The following is a 20,927-nucleotide window of genomic DNA, read 5'->3' on the forward strand; positions in this document are numbered from 1 at the left end:
AATCATCAAAATTAAACGAAATAAACATTTGAAATATATGAGTTTGTATGTAATGTATGAATATAATATACAAGTTTCACTTTTTAAATGGAATTACTGAAATCAATCTACTTTTTCATGATATTCTAATTTTATGACCAGCACCTGTAAATCTCCGGAGTGACTTTTCCTAACAAACTCCAACTGTACTTATAATAGTGAACATGGAAAGTCATTAAATACTCAAATAAATCTGTTTACAGAGTTAATAATAGCAAATGTTGCTTCTATTATCAGAACTGAAGAAGCCTTTTGAGGTGAAACATCTTCAAAAAAAAAAAAAAAAAGTCCAGTTTTGCCTTCTTTATTCAACCCTTAGGATTGTAAAGCTTTGAATCACTGATAATCTACACTAACAAATCCGTTCACCTGCTTTGTAATACACGATACAACCCAAAAACTACAAAATAAAAGCCATTTTAGAACTTGACTACTTGCCTGTTGGCTTAGACTTTTAGTATATTAATCATAGTCTATGTGCTCGCCCATTTTTCTCTTTAGGAAGAAAAAAAAAAAAAAACACCACACACACTTTTTACATCAAATCAGAGAACAAATATGTGCTCCAGTTAAGAACACACACTCTGTCTGAATGCATCTGTAAGTTATATATAAGATTTTATTGAAACATTATCTATGAAAGTGATATTCTCCCATCATATTTCCAGATGTGTTAGGACAGCACCATGTTTTAACAGAACACAGTGTCTTTCAGTCGCTGATCTGGGAGCAGCTGCGTCTGTGTTACCTGTATTTGTCCGTGCCGAGGGCCAGCCCAGTGACCTCCGCCCTGTGTTCGGTCAGCTGTCTGTTACACACCATGGACAACACACTGATGATGTAGATGACACAGTCCTCAGAGCCCATCCAGACCTGGTCCTGGTCAACTCCCAGCATGCAGTTCTGCAAACACAGACACTCGTCAGATGGTTTGTGACCACGAAGATGTAAAAACCAGAAACCATAACATGACTGGTTTAAGACTCAAAGTTAAAACAATATTTGTGGATGGATAAGAAAAGGTTGAGTGATTTAAAAAAATATATATTTTATGAAAACACTTCTTTTTAGTATCATTTGTGTGTGTTAGTTTGACCTTTTGACATCTTTATGCACAAAACAATCAGCGTACAGCAGCTTTTTCACAACCATTAAACAAACTTCTTGAAAACCGATATTTTTTTTCTTGCAAATGAACACAAAAAAACCAAAACCTGTTTGGAAGAAAAACAAAATCCTGCAAAGTCAAACTTTTTTGTGTTTTTAAATTCAAACTGTTTTCATACGACACACATCATAAATGTATAAGCAGAGTAAAAACACAGCAGACCATCCGTATACAACACACAAAAAAAAAACAAGGGTTAAGTTACAAATATGTAAAAATAAACAAATAAGCTAGTGGGATTAAGTATGTTAGATAAAATAAAATAATTATCAGAGTGTAAAAAAACAATCCTGCCACAAATAAATTTGTGATTTATTAACAATATGTTTTCTAATAGTTATCTGAAGCAGATCTGTATAAAAGTAGAAGGTTAAGAATGTTTTCTTAGCATAAAAATGAGATATAATCTCTACAGCAATACCCAAGATATCCACCGGGTGGCAGAAGTGTTCAGATAAGGAAAAGTTCTGTCAAAGTTTGTTTCCACACACATTCCCTCCACTAACTTAAAATTACGCAGAAGAGAAATGGTTTATCATTTTTTTTGCCACATCTTTTTCCTGTTTTCTCTTTGAGCTGCTGCAGAATTTAAACAGCTGCTTGGAAAAAGAAAACACTCCGTTCTGCCTCACATGATTCATGTTTCAGCCTCTTAAATATTGGAACAGCTCTAAAGAGAGCTAAACACTCATCTTCTGCCTGATATGGACGTACACCACACTCTGTAAGTCTGAAGAGAATATTATAATGTTTGAAGAAAAGCAACAGTGGAAAAAAAAAGGCGTAAAAAACGTGTGATGTTTATCGCCCATCCTGAAGGCGAAGACGGAGCGATGATGTTGTTTCCTTTGTCTGTGCACGTTTGTTTGTCTGTACCATTGTAAAGTATGTAATGAATCACAGAACTGATTTAATGAAACCTTTAAAAAGTATTCACTGGCTGTACATCTATAACTGATTAACAATCGGAGTGAACCTGATTTAAGATGGCCGCTACAGCAAAGTGAACTTAGCAAACACAAAATTGGTGACGACGACTTTCAGGTACTGAGCTCAAATTCAGTGTGATAGTAGCTGAGAGTCATGTATAAGTCTCAAGGTTTGACCAAAAAACAAAAAAACAAATCATTTCTCAGCTGAAGATGATTTTAGTCTAAAACTTTTTCATGAAAGGCGGCGGGCAACGTGCATTTCCTCAAGAAATGATTGGGTTTTTATATTTATTTAGTGCTGAAAACACAATGAAAAACATCACATTTACTACAACAGTGCAGGGATCATCTTTTTCTATCAAACCTTTTTTAAAATTTTAATTAATTATCCAGTGGATGACAGTTTTAACTCAAGTTTAAGAGCTCTGAATAAATCACACAAAGCTCCAATCTGATCAAGTTTGAGTCATTTTATTGACCAATTTGCCTCCAGGACAGAAACATGGAGGCTGTCTGCTGTGACTCAAGGTGACACATCCTGGGGTCGAGGAAGGGGCGGGTGAAAACTGAGTGAATGTTGTTGGTCATAGAAAGCTCACTGAACTTCCTGTTTAACTGACCTGCCTCTAGTTTTTCTTATTGAAACCGTCTGATTAAACAAATACTCCAAGTCCTGCAAAGGATGGCCCATCAGCCGTCAGTTCAGAACATCTGTGGGGTTTTATATTCATTTCTGCTGCATCGTGATGTTTTTATGACTGTGTTTGTGTTTAGGAGCCGTTTCTGTAGGTAACTTTATGTCGTTTCTTACCACTCTTGCATTTCCAACTTGGCAGGTGTGTATGAGGGACCAGCTGGAGGCATCAAACACCATCACCTTCCCCCCACTCACAGACACCCACAGCTGACCTGAAACACACACACACACGGTTTATCGATTATACCTCAGTACTGTAATCACACCCGCCAGCGTTCAACCTGTCCAGAGACAGAAGAAGAAATACTCTTCTTTTCTCTTTTACTTTGTTTTGTACAGCTGTTATGTTGTGCTTTAGAAATAGAAGTGGTATGGTATGGTTGCTGGTTAGTAACAATTAAATTAAGATTTTCACAAGATTCACAAAAAAGAAATATATATATTATGTGATCAGTCAGAATTTGTGGTTTTTGTTTGTAAAATATTTGTGCCAAGAGGTGACGATTGAACAGTTTCAATGAAAACGCTTCATGTTCAAAAGTATTTTTCCTGACTCCACCCAGACTTCAGCTAACGGTCAGACTTCCTCCAACATTTTCACAGTTACTGTATATAAAAACACAGCTGGTGGAAAAAAAAGAAAAAGAGAAAGTAACATCCTGCATTTCAAAGGTTGGAAAAAAAGGGGGAGAGAAATATCCAAGCAGAAAGCAGGGAGTGGTGGAAGAGAACTGGTTCTGTGCCAGAAATTCAATTCGGTGACCTATATTCCAGCCAGAGAGGGTGTCTGAGGCAGAGCGGGGCATGAATAGTTGTGTTCTTCTCCTACAGATGAACTGTGTGGATTGTGTTCGCCATGGGGGGGTGGGTCAGTCTACCACCAGCTCGTATCTAAGTGGCCCCAGATGGGTTTTTTTACACTGAAGGCTGCAGCTTTCATTGTTCTTCTTTTAGTTTTCCTGCCACGTAATGCAGCCAGCCTGCCACCCAAAGACAGAAACAAACAAACAAGCAGGCTGGTTGACGTTTATACACACAGCAGCACTTTTTACAGAGTTATACAGTGCTCCACAAATCTGTGAAAGACGAGCATAAAAAAAAAACAACAAAGAAGAAATGAGTCAGACTGAGCTGAAAACATAAAGACAAGTGAAGGATTCAGGAACTCTGAAAACTCGGGGGGAAGTTTCTAGAAAATGGTTAAGTTGCAGAAAACAGAACAAGGATGGCAAAAAATAGACACATAACTAGTCCCAAAGCTGCACAGATCTTTAAATGTAAACAGCAGAATGCTGTTAATCTCAGCAATGTGGTCAAAATATTGCACCACTATTTTTTTTAGAGAAAATGGCACCCACATTAGGCGTCTGCAATCTATTTTTACAGATATACTAACAAGACTTTAATTCTAGTTGTGAGTTTTTACACTATGCTGATATTTGACATCTGTATGAGTGAAAAACTTAGACAGAATAATAATGACATTTAAAGATGTTTTAGTGTTTCAGATTTTATGAACGGTACCTTAAATGCAATACAAAACAGAGGCTAAATTTAGTTCAGGAATTATCGTTTTCCTAAACTCTCAAAGTTTATGTGACACGAGGGAATATTTTAGGTAAAAAAATAAAAAAAAAACTCTTATTCTGTGCTTTCACAACTTCCACTGAAGAGATAAACCTCCTTTTTTTCACGTCTTACGATAATACTGAGGAGAGATTTACTTCGGAGTATTTCTAAATCTCTCCTACTTTCCAGTAAAGACAGAACAGAAAGGGAGGAAGTGACGTTTTACGAGCAGCTTTATAATGATGTCATGTTTTTTTGTTAATGGACGATGTGATTAAGGTTACAGCAATGGCATGACTCAATTTTATGTCTCTGACTGAGCGCTGGGGACGATCAGCTGAAACTGTTGTGAAACTGTTCCAGTTCTCCGAACAGGCCATCAAATCACAGAGACTCTCACTGACCAATCAGAGCGTAGAGGAACCCAACACCTGTCATCAGGGCGAGGATAAGAATGCCGGAGAGACGGCTCGGTTACAGGACACATTCAGGAGGTATTGTGTATGTGTGTGTACCTGGTGTGTACAAAAGGACATCCACAGACTGAGGTGCAGCGAGCTCCACGGACAGATTGATTTTATGCTTCAGCGTCTCTGCGGTCGTTTTGGGAATCATCATCGGAACTTGAGACAAACAGGAGACAAGTAATTAACTTTTAACATAACGAATGTGCAAAAAATCCCCAAAACTAATAACTAGAAACCCTCAGAGCCAGGGAGAACTGAATCTACCTTCCATCTTGACGCGGTCAAACTGAGCCAGCTTTGAAGCAGCATAGATGGCCTTGCTGCTCTGCAGGCTGCCCACTACAGCATCCATCAACAAGGCGTTGGTCAGAGCCTGCTGCATGTACTGAGGATCCTGGACAGAGACATGGACCGGAGCCGTTAACGGGTGGAAAAGACCGCTTATCCTCGGCATCTTCATGAACCCATTGTTGGGAAGCAGGAAATATTCAGACCGAAGAAAACATTAAATAATGATGAAAGGTTGACGGTAAATAAACAGGCCGCAAAATGGTTTTAAAATCTACATTTAAAAAAGGGAAATTCATGCCAATATAACTTTTTTTGTTTATGAAAAAATACTGTAACAACAGAGTAGTTTGGATTTAAAACATCTATACAACAAAAGATGGAACAGTAGTAAAATACTTTAAACTCTGAGCATTGTTCACTACAGACTTCAGCTTCATGATTCATCACAGAAATATAAAAATAAGTTAAAAATTGGCCATTTTATAGGGGAAAAATACTTTTTCTGCACCTGAAAAAGTATTATGTTGTGTTTCTGCATTTTTATTTGGCTGCTGAAAGAGAATAATAAATCAAACCTTTGCCTTACCCTTTTACTAAAACAACAGGTAATAAATCAGTGGTTAGGACTCTTATAAAATAATATATACGACCGTTTATGTTTATCATTTTCTCAACCTCGACCAGTTTAACACATGACTCTGTAAGGTCTCAACTCATCCAGATGATGAAAATCTTTGCTGTCTGAATCAAAGGTAAAAAAGGACATTTTGATTCTCATCCAAGAAGCTTTTTCAAATTTTCTCAGATGATGTGAAGCGACACATCAAGTAATTAAAAAATAAAACAAGTCTGATCGTCTCTGTATCGAGGTTAGATCTCTCACATGGTACATCCTGGTTCTAGAGTCGAGTCGCCCACTCGACTTCCTAAAACTGGCCGCACTGAGCAGAGCTGAATTCATGTTAAAAAAAGCAGATGTTGAGCAGTCAGATATTTCAACGAAACCTCAAAAAACTGCATTAACTTGTGACAAAAAAAGGGACCCAGTGCAGTTCTTTGCTCCCCGTTTTACAAACTATTTAACTGTTTAATGGATAAAAAAATTATCAGAAAATTTCACAGAGCTCAAGGCTACAGAAACTGATTTTATCTGATTAAGAGTGCAAAACCCAAAGCTATCACGTTTTACGATATATCTTTAAAAAAAAGAAGCAATTTCCAGTTCTTAAGAAAATAAACATTTAAATTTACTGAAACAGCAAATTCTTTTTAACAACTGAGTGGAGATAAGTATCAAGCAGTTCAGAAGCTTACTGGTAAATCTAATCGGGTCTGTTGATTAAGAGAAAGTTGCTGAAGTATTTTCAAATTCGTGCAGCTCACCCAGCTTGTGAAAACATGAATATAAATAAGCTTCCTGACAATGCAAACAGGTAAGGGGAACTAAAAGATCATTTAAATTGTTATTAAAGACTGAAAAAGGGGGATGCAGTAGGTGTGAGACAGAGAGGTTGTAGTTACATCTTCTGGTTTCACAAAGGAAACCTCCTTCGTTGCTCAAGTGAGCATTTTTTAGTTATTCATGCCTCGTGGAACGCCAACCACACCCACAAAGGGCACATAAGTTCACAGAGAGGAATGCACACACACACAACAGATAACAACAAGGTCACAGCTTTACCTTATGATGGTCAGTGATGATTCGACCGGCCCACATTTCTTTGACCATCAGGTGCCAAAGCTCAGTCTCCGTTTTCAAGTTTGCCTCGAATGCCTCTTTTTTCCCTTGAATGCGAAGCTTCAAGCTGGGGATCCGCAGGAGCAGCAAAGAAGCAGAGGAAACCTTCACCTCCTGCAAGGACAGACAAAAATAAATACAAAGTTATGATGGGCTTTTTTATTTTGAATTATATGGTACAACTACATATTTTTTTGAGGTCGTAGTTTCCCTCTCACCTCTAAGTCTCGGTAGTGTGCCACCTCTATATATCCCGGTCTTCCATCTGTCAGCAGGAAGAGCCGCCGTTGTGTCATGGCGATCTTCCCCACACCGCGGCTCGTTTTCACTGAGGACGAAAGCTTAAAGACGCACTCAGTTCCATCGATGTGCTTCAACACCGATGCTGGCAGGCTGACCTTCAAATCAAACAAAAAACAGCTGTCATTTCATTGGGTTTATAAAACGGTGGTGAGTGAATAAAACCCAAACTTGTAGTGGCTTAAAAACTTGTCACTGTGATCATTTATTATTATTTATTCTTTAACTAAAATCTGTTTGTTACTGAAATCTTTAAAATGGGATTCTTCTTACTTTATGCTAAAACACTAGAGCTGAATGATGCAGCACAAACCTCCTGAGCCTCGGCCTCGGTCTCTTTCCAAATGGTGTAAAACACTCGGAATAATTCTGGACCAACCTGCTTCTGATGGCCTGCGAACAAACACAAAAGTTACAAAAGCAAAAGAAAGTTCGCTGCAGTTTTCAGACTTCATTTCCCCTGAAATGCTCGTCTTGTTTGAACAGCTCAGCCTCACACATTCACACACAGCTACAAACGGCCATCTGCTTGGAGAATGGGACAACTTTTTTCATTCTTTTCTGCCTAACGTGCCCGCGTGGCTGCAGGGCGAGCAGCTGGAGACTGTTTTTACTGCAACGCTGCAACATGGCACATCTGTGCCAATCAGCATACCATCAACATACAACCCTAAATGAATCAGCTGTATATTAAAGATAAGGTCAGCCAGTAATCCCTAAGTAAAGAGCTTCTCTTAGATTTTCACTAGCTTTGTCAGATACTGGCTGTCTCAAGGAACATCCATGTATCAAGATGCAGATTTTCACAACAGAACGTTTTATTATAAGAAGGTAATAACATTAGCCATTTTAGCTTTCAGGGGTCATAATGTTATGGCTGAATGTCTAAGACTATTAGCCCTAATATTGTTATTTTTCTTCTGCTCCACAGAAAAGATGACTTACAGTTTGAGAAACCGTAAGAAGTGGGATGAAGAAAATGGGATAGATTACGATGAATCTGAACCGTTTTTTATTGTTTTTTTTTTATTGATTTACAATTATAATCACATTAAAAACTCTGTCCAAGGAAATATACTTTTTGATAAATTCTGTTGGCTTATGTAAAGCAACACGGTGTATTAAAAAACTCCATTTGACGCCCCCATTACTGATCAATACCTGGTTTTAACAGGAAATAATGACCATTACTACACAAAGAAAAGATCAATAAAATGTTTTTTTTTGTTACTTTATGACAAAGAAGAAGTCCTAAGTCCATTATTCCAATAGTGGAGGTTAAAACTGACAGCTTTATCTCAGCTAAATTTACAAGTGGAAAGAAAAACTTTGCTCCTCATTACAGAGAACAGAACGGAAAAACCACGCAGAATGTGCAAGAAAAGATAAGCTCTCACTTTAATCTTTCTTCCTACAGTCAAACCTAAACACACACAGTTTGGAAAAAAAGGTCCTTGCTTAAATTTTAATTTCACATGGAGGACTTAATGCAGCACAACTCGCTTCACGTGAAGTCAAGCTAATTTTAAAACTGGCGTTAGGTTTGTTTTGAAGTGAGAACATTTAGCAGAGCCTGTGAAATGTGACCATAAATGCCAAAGCTGCACAAAGGTCATGTGAAGCTCTGGTTACATTTAAAAAAAAGGTGCATGAGAGACTCGTCAGAAGGAGTGAAGCAATGATTAACCCAAGGAATAAATGTTTGCCCCGGAAAAAGAAGGGAGTGGTAAAAGAAACAGTCATGGGCACGAGTGTGTGTGTGTGTGTGTGTGTGTGTGTGTGTTTGCTGAAGCAGTTGGTTCAACACCTTGGAGTCTGAGCTGCAGTCATGAATCTGTGAAATCATTTATTTTGCTAAACTAAAGCTTAGCACCAAAAGATGTGCATACACAAAGAAGAGAAGAGTGAAACCCCACAACTTACCAACAGTTAGAGCATCAAACAGTCTGTGAATGGTGCCTTGGTCTTTTATGATCCCAGACTCCTGGACACATTTCACAAATTCCTCTAAATGCATGTATTTTTTCGGTAGCTGGAAGCGTTTTATGGAACCTTCCTCCTGCTTGTTGCTCTTGACCGAACGCTCTCTCTCCTGTTCCCTCTTAACCCGACTGATAAGGCTTTTGATCTCCGGTCGTTTGTCCGCCTGTGGGAAGATTTAGATATTCATAACTATTGTGCGACTGTGCGTGTTGGTTAAACTGACTGACTGATGCTGTAAACATTTAACGCTCTCTTTATTGAATGCTGTTCGGCTCAGTGCAGAAACGCTACAGAATAAAGTTTTAGCTTGAAATTTAAGCCTAGAAAAACTCAACAGAAATCAGGCGGCAGCTCTGGTTGTGGGCGCCATGATGTTCTGAACTGACCTGTAAACGCTCAACGTCTGGCAGGGAGTCAACCAAAGACTTCACCATCTGAGAAGGGAAGATTTCTGTGTCGGTCTTGTAAAGACTCTGGAAGTCCTCCAGCGCGTCGAGACGCTTGTTGGACACCGTGTTCACCAAACCACGCAGGTAATGGTATCTGACCAGAGAGAGGGATGGAAACGTTAAGGTGGTTCGGTTATTTCACTCACGTGAATGTAAGCTTCAAAAAATTTAATCAGAATGGCTGAGCCACAAACAAACAGATAACATCAAGAAAAAAAAAAGACTGACTCATGAGCAATAACCTGTTTTTCTAGAAAAAGATTTCACTTAAAACAAAGAAGCAAAACATCAGACAGGAAAGCATGCATTAGAGCAAGACTTCTATTTCTATGATCATATTTAAAATCTTCAAGGATTAAATAAAAACAAACCTTTACATTTGATTTACATCATATTCCTGCTTTATCTCATGTTTGGTGTTAGAGTTGGCTGTAAAATTTGGCTTGTTTGACAAAAAAAAGATCAACACAACTATTGTTTATATCACTAAAATTACAAATAAACATTAAAACCCATGTTTGTGTACATTAAGTGCAGTTTCTGTCCTGACTGCAGAGTACCTGGCCAACAGAGCAGATTCGTGAGGTGATGTAGTATCAAGAGCCTTCTTCAGTGAAGACACCATGTCGTTGTAATAATTCTGGACATACTGATAGGCCAGCGGCGGGGGGAACTCTGGGAGACGGAAAATCTTCACAAGTTTCTGCGGAAGCTTCAACCCTGGAGAGAAATCAATCGGATTAAAAATGAATATTTAAGCTTAAAGTGCTGTTTTTATTAACTGGTACCGACCGATATCAGGAGTCACGTTCCGAACGGAGTGCGACCTGTTGGAGCTGAGGACTGGCAGCGTCACAGATTCGTTGATAGGCTGATCCAGATTTGGCAGACTGGCTCCCAGTCTTTTGCTGAGTCTGCTGTCAGGGCTGGTGTAGCGGCTGTAGCCACTCCGGGACAGTTCGGCCATCGGGGGCCGACGGGGAGACTCGGTCAGTGGGCGATTCCTGGGACGAAAAGAAGATCATCGCGTGATGATTTGTGGCGACAGTGAGGAAGAGAGCAGTTAATCCATGCCAAATAAACTATAGTACGGTACTCATCGATCTTTATATAATAAGTAATATAAAGTAATCCATTTCAAGCATGATTGAAATCTAGACACTAACTTATCAAACACCATCAAAAAGTTCTATGTTTATTGTTTAAGTGTTGTGTTGAGTTCGTCTTAAAAAGTAGCCTTTCTTCTTAATAAAAACATAAAAAACAGGCAGGTTACTGAGTCTGTCCCACCTAACAGATCAGCTGGTGTGAGTCACAACATCTTAGAAGGGCGCTTATAAAATGACCCAAAAGTGGAAAAGTGACAAAGGCATTTTTAAACATTAACACACCCTAACACATCCTACAAAAACTACACTATAAGAACAACTTGCTGTCTTGCAAAAAGGTTAGAAAGAATCCAAGGTAAAAGGCAAAACAGCTGCAGAAATGTCTTCCACTTGCTAAACTTCTTGATCTCCTGATCATTATAGAGAAAACACAGAATAAAGGTGGTGCTGATAGACACCAAACTGGGAATCCACAGCTCACTAAAGAAGAGAACATCATATCTGCAGGAGATCACCATAACGCTCTCAACTCTTCGACCTTTCTCTGACCTCAGTGCAAAATGCTATCATTGAATTAACAAATGCACTAAACACACACAGAGCCTATTTAAATTATTTAAAGCACAAAGGAGTGAGTGTCATGGTTCGGGGATTCTTTGCCCTCTCAAAGCCTAAAGCATCACACTTACTGTGGAGAAAATGAACTAAAAACTGCATCAGGAAATTTTTAATAAGAACAGTTTTAGAGTTCAATCAGGACTGGTCAATAAACTTAGTTTATTCTTTAAATAATAACATTTATGATGACTAATTATTTATAAGGACTGTTGCTAATTTCATTTCTATCAGACTTATGAAGTTAAGAAAACTGAAGCATTTTTAGAAGCAGTAAAGGAAGATTTTATACTTTTTTTTTTAGTGTGCGAGAACAACAGGAAGAAGCTTAATGATCGGCCACCTACGAAACCAATGAAAACAGAGCGCACAGCTTCCTGTTTAAGAAGCTCCTGCTTCCGACGGCTCCGCTGACGTGTTTGTGCCTTGTGTTAGGTGTGAAAATAAACTCTTAAAAACACTGAATAACCTAGGAGTTTTTATTAACACAAGTGTCACCTAGCAAGAACTGTGATTCTTCCTCTCACTGGTTGCCTGCTTTTGTCCGTCAGCTGTGATGTCACACCATACCTCTGCACGTGGTTCCGAGTCATCTGCTCCATTCGACTGAAGTCGTCCCGTTTCCTGTTCAGCCGGTCTCGGAGGAATGAGTGAAAGATATGCGTCTCTAATACCTAAGGATGAGAAACACGCAGTCACAGACCTGGTGTGTCTGACCTTTGTTGGAAAAGTGTGCGACTTTACCTTCTTGTAGAACGACTGGTCCTCAGGTTCCCTCGTTCTCAGAAACTCCTCGCTGTTAAAAACTCGGTGTTCGTGGTTCAGAAAGTCCTGAACTCCTCTGACAGGAACAAGCAGAGCCAAATGTGACAAAGAGTTCCATCTAAAACACATTTATACGGGGGTTGTACAGGATACTAGGTGAGATTTACCTGAAGATGTTGACCACCAACTCCAGGGCGATGTTTTGGATCTGCGAGTTCAGACTTCTCTGCCAGCCTCGGCGGTGTTGACGAAGAGTGTTGACGTCGGTGGCTGCTCCAAGGTGGCACAGCTCCAGGTCGTAGTGAAGCTGGAGACACTCAGTCCTGGAAAACGACACCAAACACATAAATCCAGCAATCCAAATAGTTTACATTTGATCTAAGCTCTTTTAATTTGATTTTGCAGGCAATTAGAAGGTAAATTTAACTTCAAATCAAACTTTGTGTTATCTTTTCAGGATAAAATGCCTAAATCATCTCCAGTACAACCTCATTCCTAAAACGTGAAACTGTGGAACATCTCAGAACTGACCTAGGAAAATTAGCAACTATTCTTTAACCATTAGCAAGTCTTTAAGAAGTAAAAACAATAATGTAATATTCTGAGAAGTTTGTAATCATGACACTGTCGTCAAGCCAAGAGTAAAGATGGACCAGCTGGCGTTTTATGGACACAAATCAAAAGACATTTGTGCTCACTGTATAAATACTTCACAAACTGCCACCCAGATGATATCTCTTTTCAGGGAAGAGTTTGCTTATTTCAGGAAAGCAAAGTCAAACCACATTCTGCACGTTACATCAGCAGGGCTCTGTCTGCAGGTCACCTGAACGGCACTTTAAAAGTATTTCTGCAAGGCCTCAGAAAGTTTATAATTTTCAAGCCTAGTCCCCGTAGTTCCCAAACTAAGTGTATTTTTAAGAAGAGATGGTGCAATAGAATGTTAAATATGACCCAGTTGGGACAAATTTAAGCTTTAATTTTACAATAATTAGGGCAAATTATAACTTATTTGAAATAATCTTAAAATATTTTCCACACATGTAGCATTTTTGACTCAGCAGAAGTTTTACGGGCCAAAGGTGTGTTGAATTGTTTAATGTTATTGCATAATACAACTAGAAAACAGCATGCGGGGGGGCTTTGAAGGGTTACCTTGTCACAAAGCACTCTGCTGCAGCCTGGGGGATAGCAGGCAGGTCGATGGTTTCTGACCACGACGACTGAACGATACCTTCGTCGATATTTACCAAGATTAGGTCCTCTGTCTCCTGTATGCAAAGAGAAACACACATGTGGGTACAATCCGTCCCAACACAGTTCAACAGAGGAGAGCTCAGTGTGAAGAACAAGCAGCTACAGTAGAAACAGTCACACGATGAATAATGATGAACACAGCTGAGAAAAAAACAATCATTGCTGAATTCTGAAAGTAAACAATGAAACAAAAAGACACTTTGCATTTGTTGTTGCAAGAGAAACAAATACAACACGACCCACAACAATTGCAGTAACATTTGTTTAATAATTTCCACTTTTTAAAAAAAAATACTCACAGCAGCAACTTCTTCGTAATGATTTATGTGACAACCCATTAGGAAGGCGGTAGGAGCCATGAGGAAGTCCAGCATTCCTCTTGCCAACACGGGAACATACGGCTGCTGCCAGGATAGCGGCTGAGAGACATGTCAGAGGAAGACAAGAAAGAGAGACAATGTTTTACAATACTTATACAAATATTAAAAAAAAAAGTGTGATTTAACATCTTAATCCTCAGACTAACCTGCAGATAAAACAGCAGACTCTCTGCAACCAGGGTGAGTCTGGCCCAGTCAGATGAGAATAAAACGGTTCTCTGTTCTTGGAGGAGGCAGGAAAGAACCTGGGGAACACAGGAAATGCATCATTCGCCACTTCAGGACTTCGTCTTGTCCCGTTTGTTGCAGAACAGACATTTCCGTTGTCCTCGTTACCTGGAGCAGTGTCGTGGGAGTGAAACAGAGGAGTGGAAGATGGAGGTCGATGTCAATGATGGGGCTGTCCTGATCTTCTCTGGATGGGAGAACCACTTGAAGAGGACGAAGACTGAAGGACTGAAACAGAAAGACTGTTAGGATCTATAACAGGGGAAGGCAACCCTGGTCCTCGAGGGCCACTATCCTGCAGGTTTTACTTGTTTCTCTTCTCCAGCACACCTGATTTGAATCAATGTCATTAATAGGCTTCTGCATAACATGAAGAGGTGATTTAACCACTGAATCAGGAGTGTTGGAGCAGAGAAACAAGTAAAACATGGAGGACAGTGGCCCTCGTGGACCAGGGTTGCCCACCCCTGATCTATCAGATATGGAAATCAAAATTAACATTTGACTGAGGCAGGCTAATGGGAATGTTGTCTGACCACATGTAGCTGTCCCGGAGGTGGTAAAGGCACAAGAGACAACTTGGCTGAAAACTCTTTGATCGTTTCCTCAAAGTCGGCTTGTCTTGCAGTCCGCAGCTGGACCAGCAGGCTGAGGAATTGGGAGGACAAAGATCAAGTAGGAAATGGTTTGAAAGCATGATTTAACATAACCACATCCAGGTTATCCACCATCTATGGAAATAAAACAACTTATTACCATGACAGACAGTCTTTCAGGGCGTTGTAATACGGGAACTTCGAGATGATGCACACAGAGAAGGGAACATAGAGACGAGACTTTGCTGAACTCCGATGGCCGTTCTGGACAGCACCTTCCAGACAGGACTGACGAAGCAAAGGGCCAGTGAGGAAAAGAAGGAACCCAGCGTGAATTAATGTTTCAACTTGTTTTAACTGTGTCTGTACCTGAACAGCTCTGTAGTACTGCACAACAACTCCATGGGTTCGGTTGCCAAAGAGGTCGGTGAAAACCAGGAAGTGATAACAGTCTTCTTTATGCTCAGTGGCTAACTCAAGACCACCTAGTCAAAGGAAACAAGACTCAAAATAAAACAACAACACGCAAGATACACCACCAGAACCTCAAAGAGAACATCTAATCCACGCTATAGGAAGGGTTCTGACCTTTTTCAGTATATTTTACATACAAATGAAAAGAGCTTGATTTTCAAAATAATAAAATACATATGTTTACAGAATAAGAAGGTAATGCAAAACTATTTACAAGCCACTATCAAACATAGCACAACAATGCATTGTGTACAAGACAGATCTGGGGCTTTAGTTTGTTTCTATAGTAATTTCAAAGATGTCACAGAGAAAACATTGTACTGGGAAAACAGAGCTGGGGCAAAGCGATGAGGTCCAGATCCTTTGGAACGCTGATGTCCTCCGTCGCCGATGGCGCTTCGTCACGACTGTTCGGTTCTCCATTAGACAGGGACTGCGGAGCTCGGTCGCGCTTCTTCTGCAAACCAAAGACAAAAGCAAAACCAAATGCATGCAAAAAAAAATATATAAGTTTTAGGGTAAAAATACTCAAAAACAAAATAAACAGAATACTAACCTTTTTGATGAAGCTCCTCCTCCTCTGAACGCGGCTGAAAGCTGGACCAATGACGTGGCTCGAGTTGGTCTCCTTGAAAACAAAGGGCGGAGCGTAGACCTGCAGTACCTCCGCTTCCAGCAGGGGGAGCTCATTCGACCTGTTCTGCAAGCGCGAAAAAGGACCGGAAATGTTACCGCTTGGATTTTGGGTCACGGTATTGAAACTGTGACAATATTTGCATCATCTGACTGGATATATTAATAACTTGCTTCGACAACTAAACTGTTCCTGATCGAATTCAATAACCGTGAGTCAAACTAATAAATTGTTTTGCGTTTCTCTTTTTGGCCCGTTAACTTTACATACAGTTTTAGCCAATAAATAACTATGTGGCCAGCTAATTTTTGGAACTGGTTTTGGAGTTTGTAGCACAAATGTCCACACTACCTTTATTAAATACACATTCTTAATTTTGTTTCACCTTTGCCTTATTTCTAGTTTCTTCTTTAAAATAATAATGATCCAGAAATTAAAACTTTCTGTCAGATGACATTTATATGTGTTAATAAAATGTTCCAGTCCTATAGATTAAACAACCAACAGTATTATAATTTTCATTTAAATTGAATATATCTCATAGATGAGCCGATGTAATGGCAGCCTCACCTCTGTCAGTCTGACCCAGGTCAGCTGTGGCTACAATGTAGCTCACCACCATCAGTGTGTGAATGTGTGGATGAATGGGTGAATGAATGACTGAATGTAGTGTGAAGCGCTGTGATAAAACATTATACAAGTGCTGGCCGCTCACCCTGAGGATGAGAGTGATTTAGCTAATTGGTCCGTTTGTGTGCATACATACTTGTTGTACGTCTCGAAGCTTATCGCTGGGAGCCCCGACCACTACACACACCTCCAGCAGTCCAGGCGGGAGCTCTGCCATCACTTCAGACTTCACACGCTGCCACAAACACAAACCGCTCGTTTAGACACACGCTGGAGAAACGTCAGCCCTATTCTAACCTCTGCGACAGTTCTGTTACATTATTTTATTAAAGCCAGTGCTGCACATTAAATAGGAAAAGATGAGATGATGGATTAAATTAGATACAAAGAAAAAGATGATGTTTCTTAGCGGGACTTTTATGGATAAACTAATAAATACAAAGGGACAATTTCCATAAAACTTCGACCTGCAGACTCCAATTTCTTTTTAAGAACTATGGTCTAAAGCACAGAATAAGCTCAGTGTATTTCCAACTGAACAGAAAATTAGACTCTCAGTCGAAAACCAATCCATCTCTTTGGTAGCCTCTCACACCTTTTGTCCTTTGCAGAGATCAAAAAAACAGCAAACTGAGTCATCCCCAGAGCCGAAAACCGTCTAGTTTCAGTCACCTGCAACTAATCCACGCGTCTTTTATTTTCACTGCGCTGAGCTGAATCCTGCTGGGCGACACATGCTGGGGACAGGAGACGACAAATGTGTCGATCACTTTCGCAGAAGTCGCTACGAAGCACGGGAAAAAATCTGACAGGCTGAAGCTGTGGCGATGCCTCAGCAATCTGTGCTTTAATCGTAAATAGTGAAGGACTCCCACACACACACACACACTGCTGAGTGTTACAGACGTGACGAAACAGCACCATGAGTCAATCACATTTGTACACCTTTGGGTCAGATTGCTAAAACTGACCACAGCTTTCGGAATAGTGGACTAAAATAAATAAATCTTGCTTTGCAACTTCCTCCAGAAGCATGCAGTGACACACACCGCCTCACAAACACACACACTGATACATCCTAAATCACACACACAAAGCAGATGTTTGATCACTGGAGCATTAAACCAAAGTTAGGTGAACAGAACCCTTTTTAAAAATCCACTTTTAATCTTTTTGTCCTCTCCTTCTGCAGTGACACTCTCAGCCAAAAGTTCAGATTTCTATTAAATAATAATAATATCTAATCAGGTAAAAACATACTCTTACAGCTGGATTTTGATTCAGCACTGATAATACTAATAATTTTACACAATGCTTCAGTTTGGCTTTTTACGACAAAGGTGGAGCAACGAAGTTTGCCTGTGCCGTCAGCAAAAATACCTCATGAGTAACTCAACGAAACTTCCAGAAAGTAATCATTCGCTTCATCGTGGTTAACTTGTGGAGTCGATCCGATTCAAGACGGCCACGGCAGCCACAGAAATGAGCTATGACTCAGTGAGTTTTACGGATCCAGAGTTAAAACCTGGTTTGGTAGTAGCTGACAGTCATCCACAACTCCTACTCCAAGCACCAATCATAAATAACATCATGTGGTTGAACCAAATCAGCTATAACTCTGTTTAGGATAATTTTAATCTAAATTTGTTCGACCTTCTTTAAGCTTCCCAAAGATTAGCAGCATCCAACCTGGGTATAATCTGCCCGGGGCGTTACTTTTACACCTAATGGGTTAACGAGCCATGTGCACCAGACACCAAGCAGGATATTTTGTGCGACGTGGAAAAGGACATTCACGAGTAATCTGCAGAATCAGAGCAAGAGCTTCCTTTCCTTTCAAAAAAACTTCAGTTTCTGGTTTTTATTTCCCTCTTTTCCTTTTGATCTTTTAATTTCCGTCTTTGTTTCACCATTTTCTTTCCTTTCCCCCCCTCTGAGTCTCCAGGTCGTTCCGGTCCCTCAACTCTCTGCCCTGCTGTGCCACCGGGGAAAACACACACACTTCAGTCATTTATAGCCCCTAAAATCCCCTAGGGAGCGGTTGTGGAGCTGATGTCACGCTGAAAGCATATGCAAAACATTAAATAAGAACAGAAATTACATGCATGTATTCAGTAAAATGCAGATGTCATGATGGGTGTGTGCAAACCAAGGAAATCCATCAGAGTTTCCCGCTGCCTCCTGAATAAAATGTGCTTTATTTGCAAAGATTTCAGAAGATTTAAAGACAAAACAAAATAAATAAATGTTTGGACTTGACTTGTGTGTAAATAACAAAGTGTGATGACCTTTAATAAACACATTCGACTTGATATCAGTCAGAAGAGAAGCTGATTTTTTTGTAGCTGACAGAGGTTTTAATAAACATGCGCTAAAACTATATTTAATGATTTTTTTTGTTTTTAAAACTTTGCCATTAACGATTAGAGTCAACCCTTCAATAGCTGCTCTTCACAGAAATGGTTATAACTCAATTAGTTTGATGTTTACTGAGGTAAAACTTGGTGTGGTAGTAGCTGAGAGTCATTCACAACACACACTTTGAGCCTCACATCTTGACATTATTAAAACTATTCTCAGGGATTGACCAAAACAGCGACAACACCATCACTTCTTAACAATTTCTCGACATATCGACCCAAAAGCTGTGGCATTAAAGGCATGCATTCCTTGAAGGAGTGCCGGGCCTCTAATTTGAAAAGCTAAAAACACACAAAAAAGTCTGCTTTTACAAATTAAACTGGTAAAAAAAAAAAAACACATTTACAGCCGAATCGAAGTCATTTTAGGAAACTTCTTCGTAAGATTTCTGTTCCACAGCAGACAAAATCAAAAATAATTGTTGCATAAATGATTGTGAAACATTTTAACATCACCCCACAAATATATTTATCTTGTGTGAAAGCCCAGGGCCACCTTTTAGTGTAAATGTTGCACTCTTTGCCTTCACATCCAGGGGGAATAATGATGGGAGGAATCTTCTGAGGGTTTACTGAGCTGCTCAGACAAACAGGAAAACCTTTAAAAGACACCAGACAAACTTTAGAGGCGTTTTTGTTTTGTCTCTGAGAGGGGGATAAAAATACACATTACCTAAGCAATTAGTCAAAACTAAAGAAAACATCAGCAGGAAACAGACTTGGCCTCGCTTATTAGTTCCTAAAATGTGACTAAATTCTTTCCTCAGCTGACAAAACTGCACAAACCAGTATATTTCAACAATGTTGAAACAAACTGAGGTCTCTCTACTTCTCTTTATTGTTGTTTTGTTTAGCTGACAAATGAAAACGCACTAACGCACTTCTGGTCGCTTTGTGACAACTGTATGAACTCGGGCTGCAGTTTTCTTCTCTGGGCAGAAGAGTTGAGATGTTTCAACACATTCAAAAGTAAGTTAAAGCACGCTTTTGCAGAATACTGTGTGAGTTATGACAGAAACAGCAGAATAGTTGCGACAAGAAACACTCAAATCACCGAGGCACTGACCTTAAATTAGCCGCTCATTTCCACCGGATATCGGTTGAAACGGTTGGTTCGCTCGCTCCAGTTTGCCGTCATAAATCCGCTAAAAAGTTTTTTAAAAAGGCACAGTTTTTACCCTAACGCTGGCATTTTACCTCACACCGTGATTTAGGACGGTTCACACACGCAACTTTGCCGCTGGTTTGTCAAACGCCGTCGTGAAACGCTCAAAGTCGTTTCCTGTTGGAATTTTCAAAATAAATGCGTCCCCATTCAGCCGTGTGTAAAAAAAGCAATGAAATGGCTCCACCTGGTGGACGTTTAGGATACTGCATCTTCTTGTGTTTGGCTTCATATACAAACCCTTCACAAAAAATGCGAGGAAAAAAATCACATAAATAATTATGGCACCTGATACAGTTGCTTTAAATGTAAAATACTATCATAATTTAATAGACAGACATCTTGATTTAAAGTAAAAAAATTAAGCTCTAAGTGTTATTTCTTGACAAGTATAAGCATGCACACCTATATGCAAGTAAGAAAGGATGCACATCCATAGGAAATACAATCAAAACACATGAGCAAGTCATAGCAACTGGACAGCCAGCTCCAGATTAAAAAAAAACAGAGATTATGAAACTGTGCCTGACGCGGATTAAAGCAGATCACAGAAAGAGTTTGAGACAATGTAGCCTGGATGTTATGGATTAGAGATCTGTCCTCACAAGAACATTATATCACTTCTGCTGTTAAAGCTGACTTAGGTTTTACATTTTTTAATTTAGGTTGTAACAATATAAAACAATTTCTATACCACACGAGTCTGAGGTAATTTCTTTAGGAATCAAGGAAACAGTTTAAATTTTGTCTTGCACATGCTTAAGATTTAATCAGCAACTACAAATCTGTCTACAGTGCTGACCAAATTCTGCACAATCTAATGTGATTTAATTAAATTGAACATGGTTTCCTTTGACAAAAAAAAAAAAAACACTTCAGTTGTGCTCAATTTAGACAAAATGTTCATTTTTATTTCATCCTTATTTTTTTTACAAGCATAAGTCTGCAAAACGCGCCGTGACCTAATTACAGCAGAATCCCAGTCAGTAAATAATTGGTTAGTGCTCTGAGAGTGGCGGCA

General features: G+C 39.4%; 1 protein-coding gene across 2 annotated transcripts in view; it reads right to left on the bottom strand.

Moving 5' to 3' along the window:
* dennd3a (DENN/MADD domain containing 3a) overlaps positions 1-20,008 on the bottom strand; it is a 23,503-nt gene extending 3,495 nt beyond the window's left edge. Inside the window, exons 1-26 of one of the 2 annotated variants that reach the window (XM_017426845.3) lie at positions 19,808-20,008; positions 19,238-19,340; positions 16,458-16,556; positions 15,614-15,757; positions 15,379-15,514; positions 14,953-15,068; positions 14,744-14,871; positions 14,524-14,635; positions 14,096-14,215; positions 13,906-14,004; positions 13,679-13,798; positions 13,278-13,393; positions 12,290-12,445; positions 12,102-12,198; positions 11,928-12,031; positions 10,426-10,637; positions 10,194-10,353; positions 9,571-9,727; positions 9,125-9,347; positions 7,515-7,594; positions 7,120-7,299; positions 6,845-7,015; positions 5,137-5,266; positions 4,921-5,028; positions 2,951-3,048; positions 788-942 (exon numbers count right to left, since the gene is read on the bottom strand). In XM_017426845.3, the coding sequence (XP_017282334.1) occupies positions 788-942; positions 2,951-3,048; positions 4,921-5,028; positions 5,137-5,266; positions 6,845-7,015; positions 7,120-7,299; positions 7,515-7,594; positions 9,125-9,347; positions 9,571-9,727; positions 10,194-10,353; positions 10,426-10,637; positions 11,928-12,031; positions 12,102-12,198; positions 12,290-12,445; positions 13,278-13,393; positions 13,679-13,798; positions 13,906-14,004; positions 14,096-14,215; positions 14,524-14,635; positions 14,744-14,871; positions 14,953-15,068; positions 15,379-15,514; positions 15,614-15,757; positions 16,458-16,538 (3,203 nt within the window). In that variant the 5' untranslated portion in view covers positions 16,539-16,556; positions 19,238-19,340; positions 19,808-20,008. The remainder of the gene's footprint in view (positions 1-787; positions 943-2,950; positions 3,049-4,920; positions 5,029-5,136; positions 5,267-6,844; positions 7,016-7,119; positions 7,300-7,514; positions 7,595-9,124; positions 9,348-9,570; positions 9,728-10,193; positions 10,354-10,425; positions 10,638-11,927; positions 12,032-12,101; positions 12,199-12,289; positions 12,446-13,277; positions 13,394-13,678; positions 13,799-13,905; positions 14,005-14,095; positions 14,216-14,523; positions 14,636-14,743; positions 14,872-14,952; positions 15,069-15,378; positions 15,515-15,613; positions 15,758-16,457; positions 16,557-19,237; positions 19,341-19,807) is intronic. The other variant, XM_017426836.3, reaches the window with a different exon arrangement.
* Positions 20,009-20,927: the final 919 nt, after the last annotated feature.

The sequence above is a fragment of the Kryptolebias marmoratus genome, linkage group LG5, assembly GCF_001649575.2.
Source record: "Kryptolebias marmoratus isolate JLee-2015 linkage group LG5, ASM164957v2, whole genome shotgun sequence".
Lineage (NCBI taxonomy): Eukaryota > Metazoa > Chordata > Actinopteri > Cyprinodontiformes > Rivulidae > Kryptolebias > Kryptolebias marmoratus.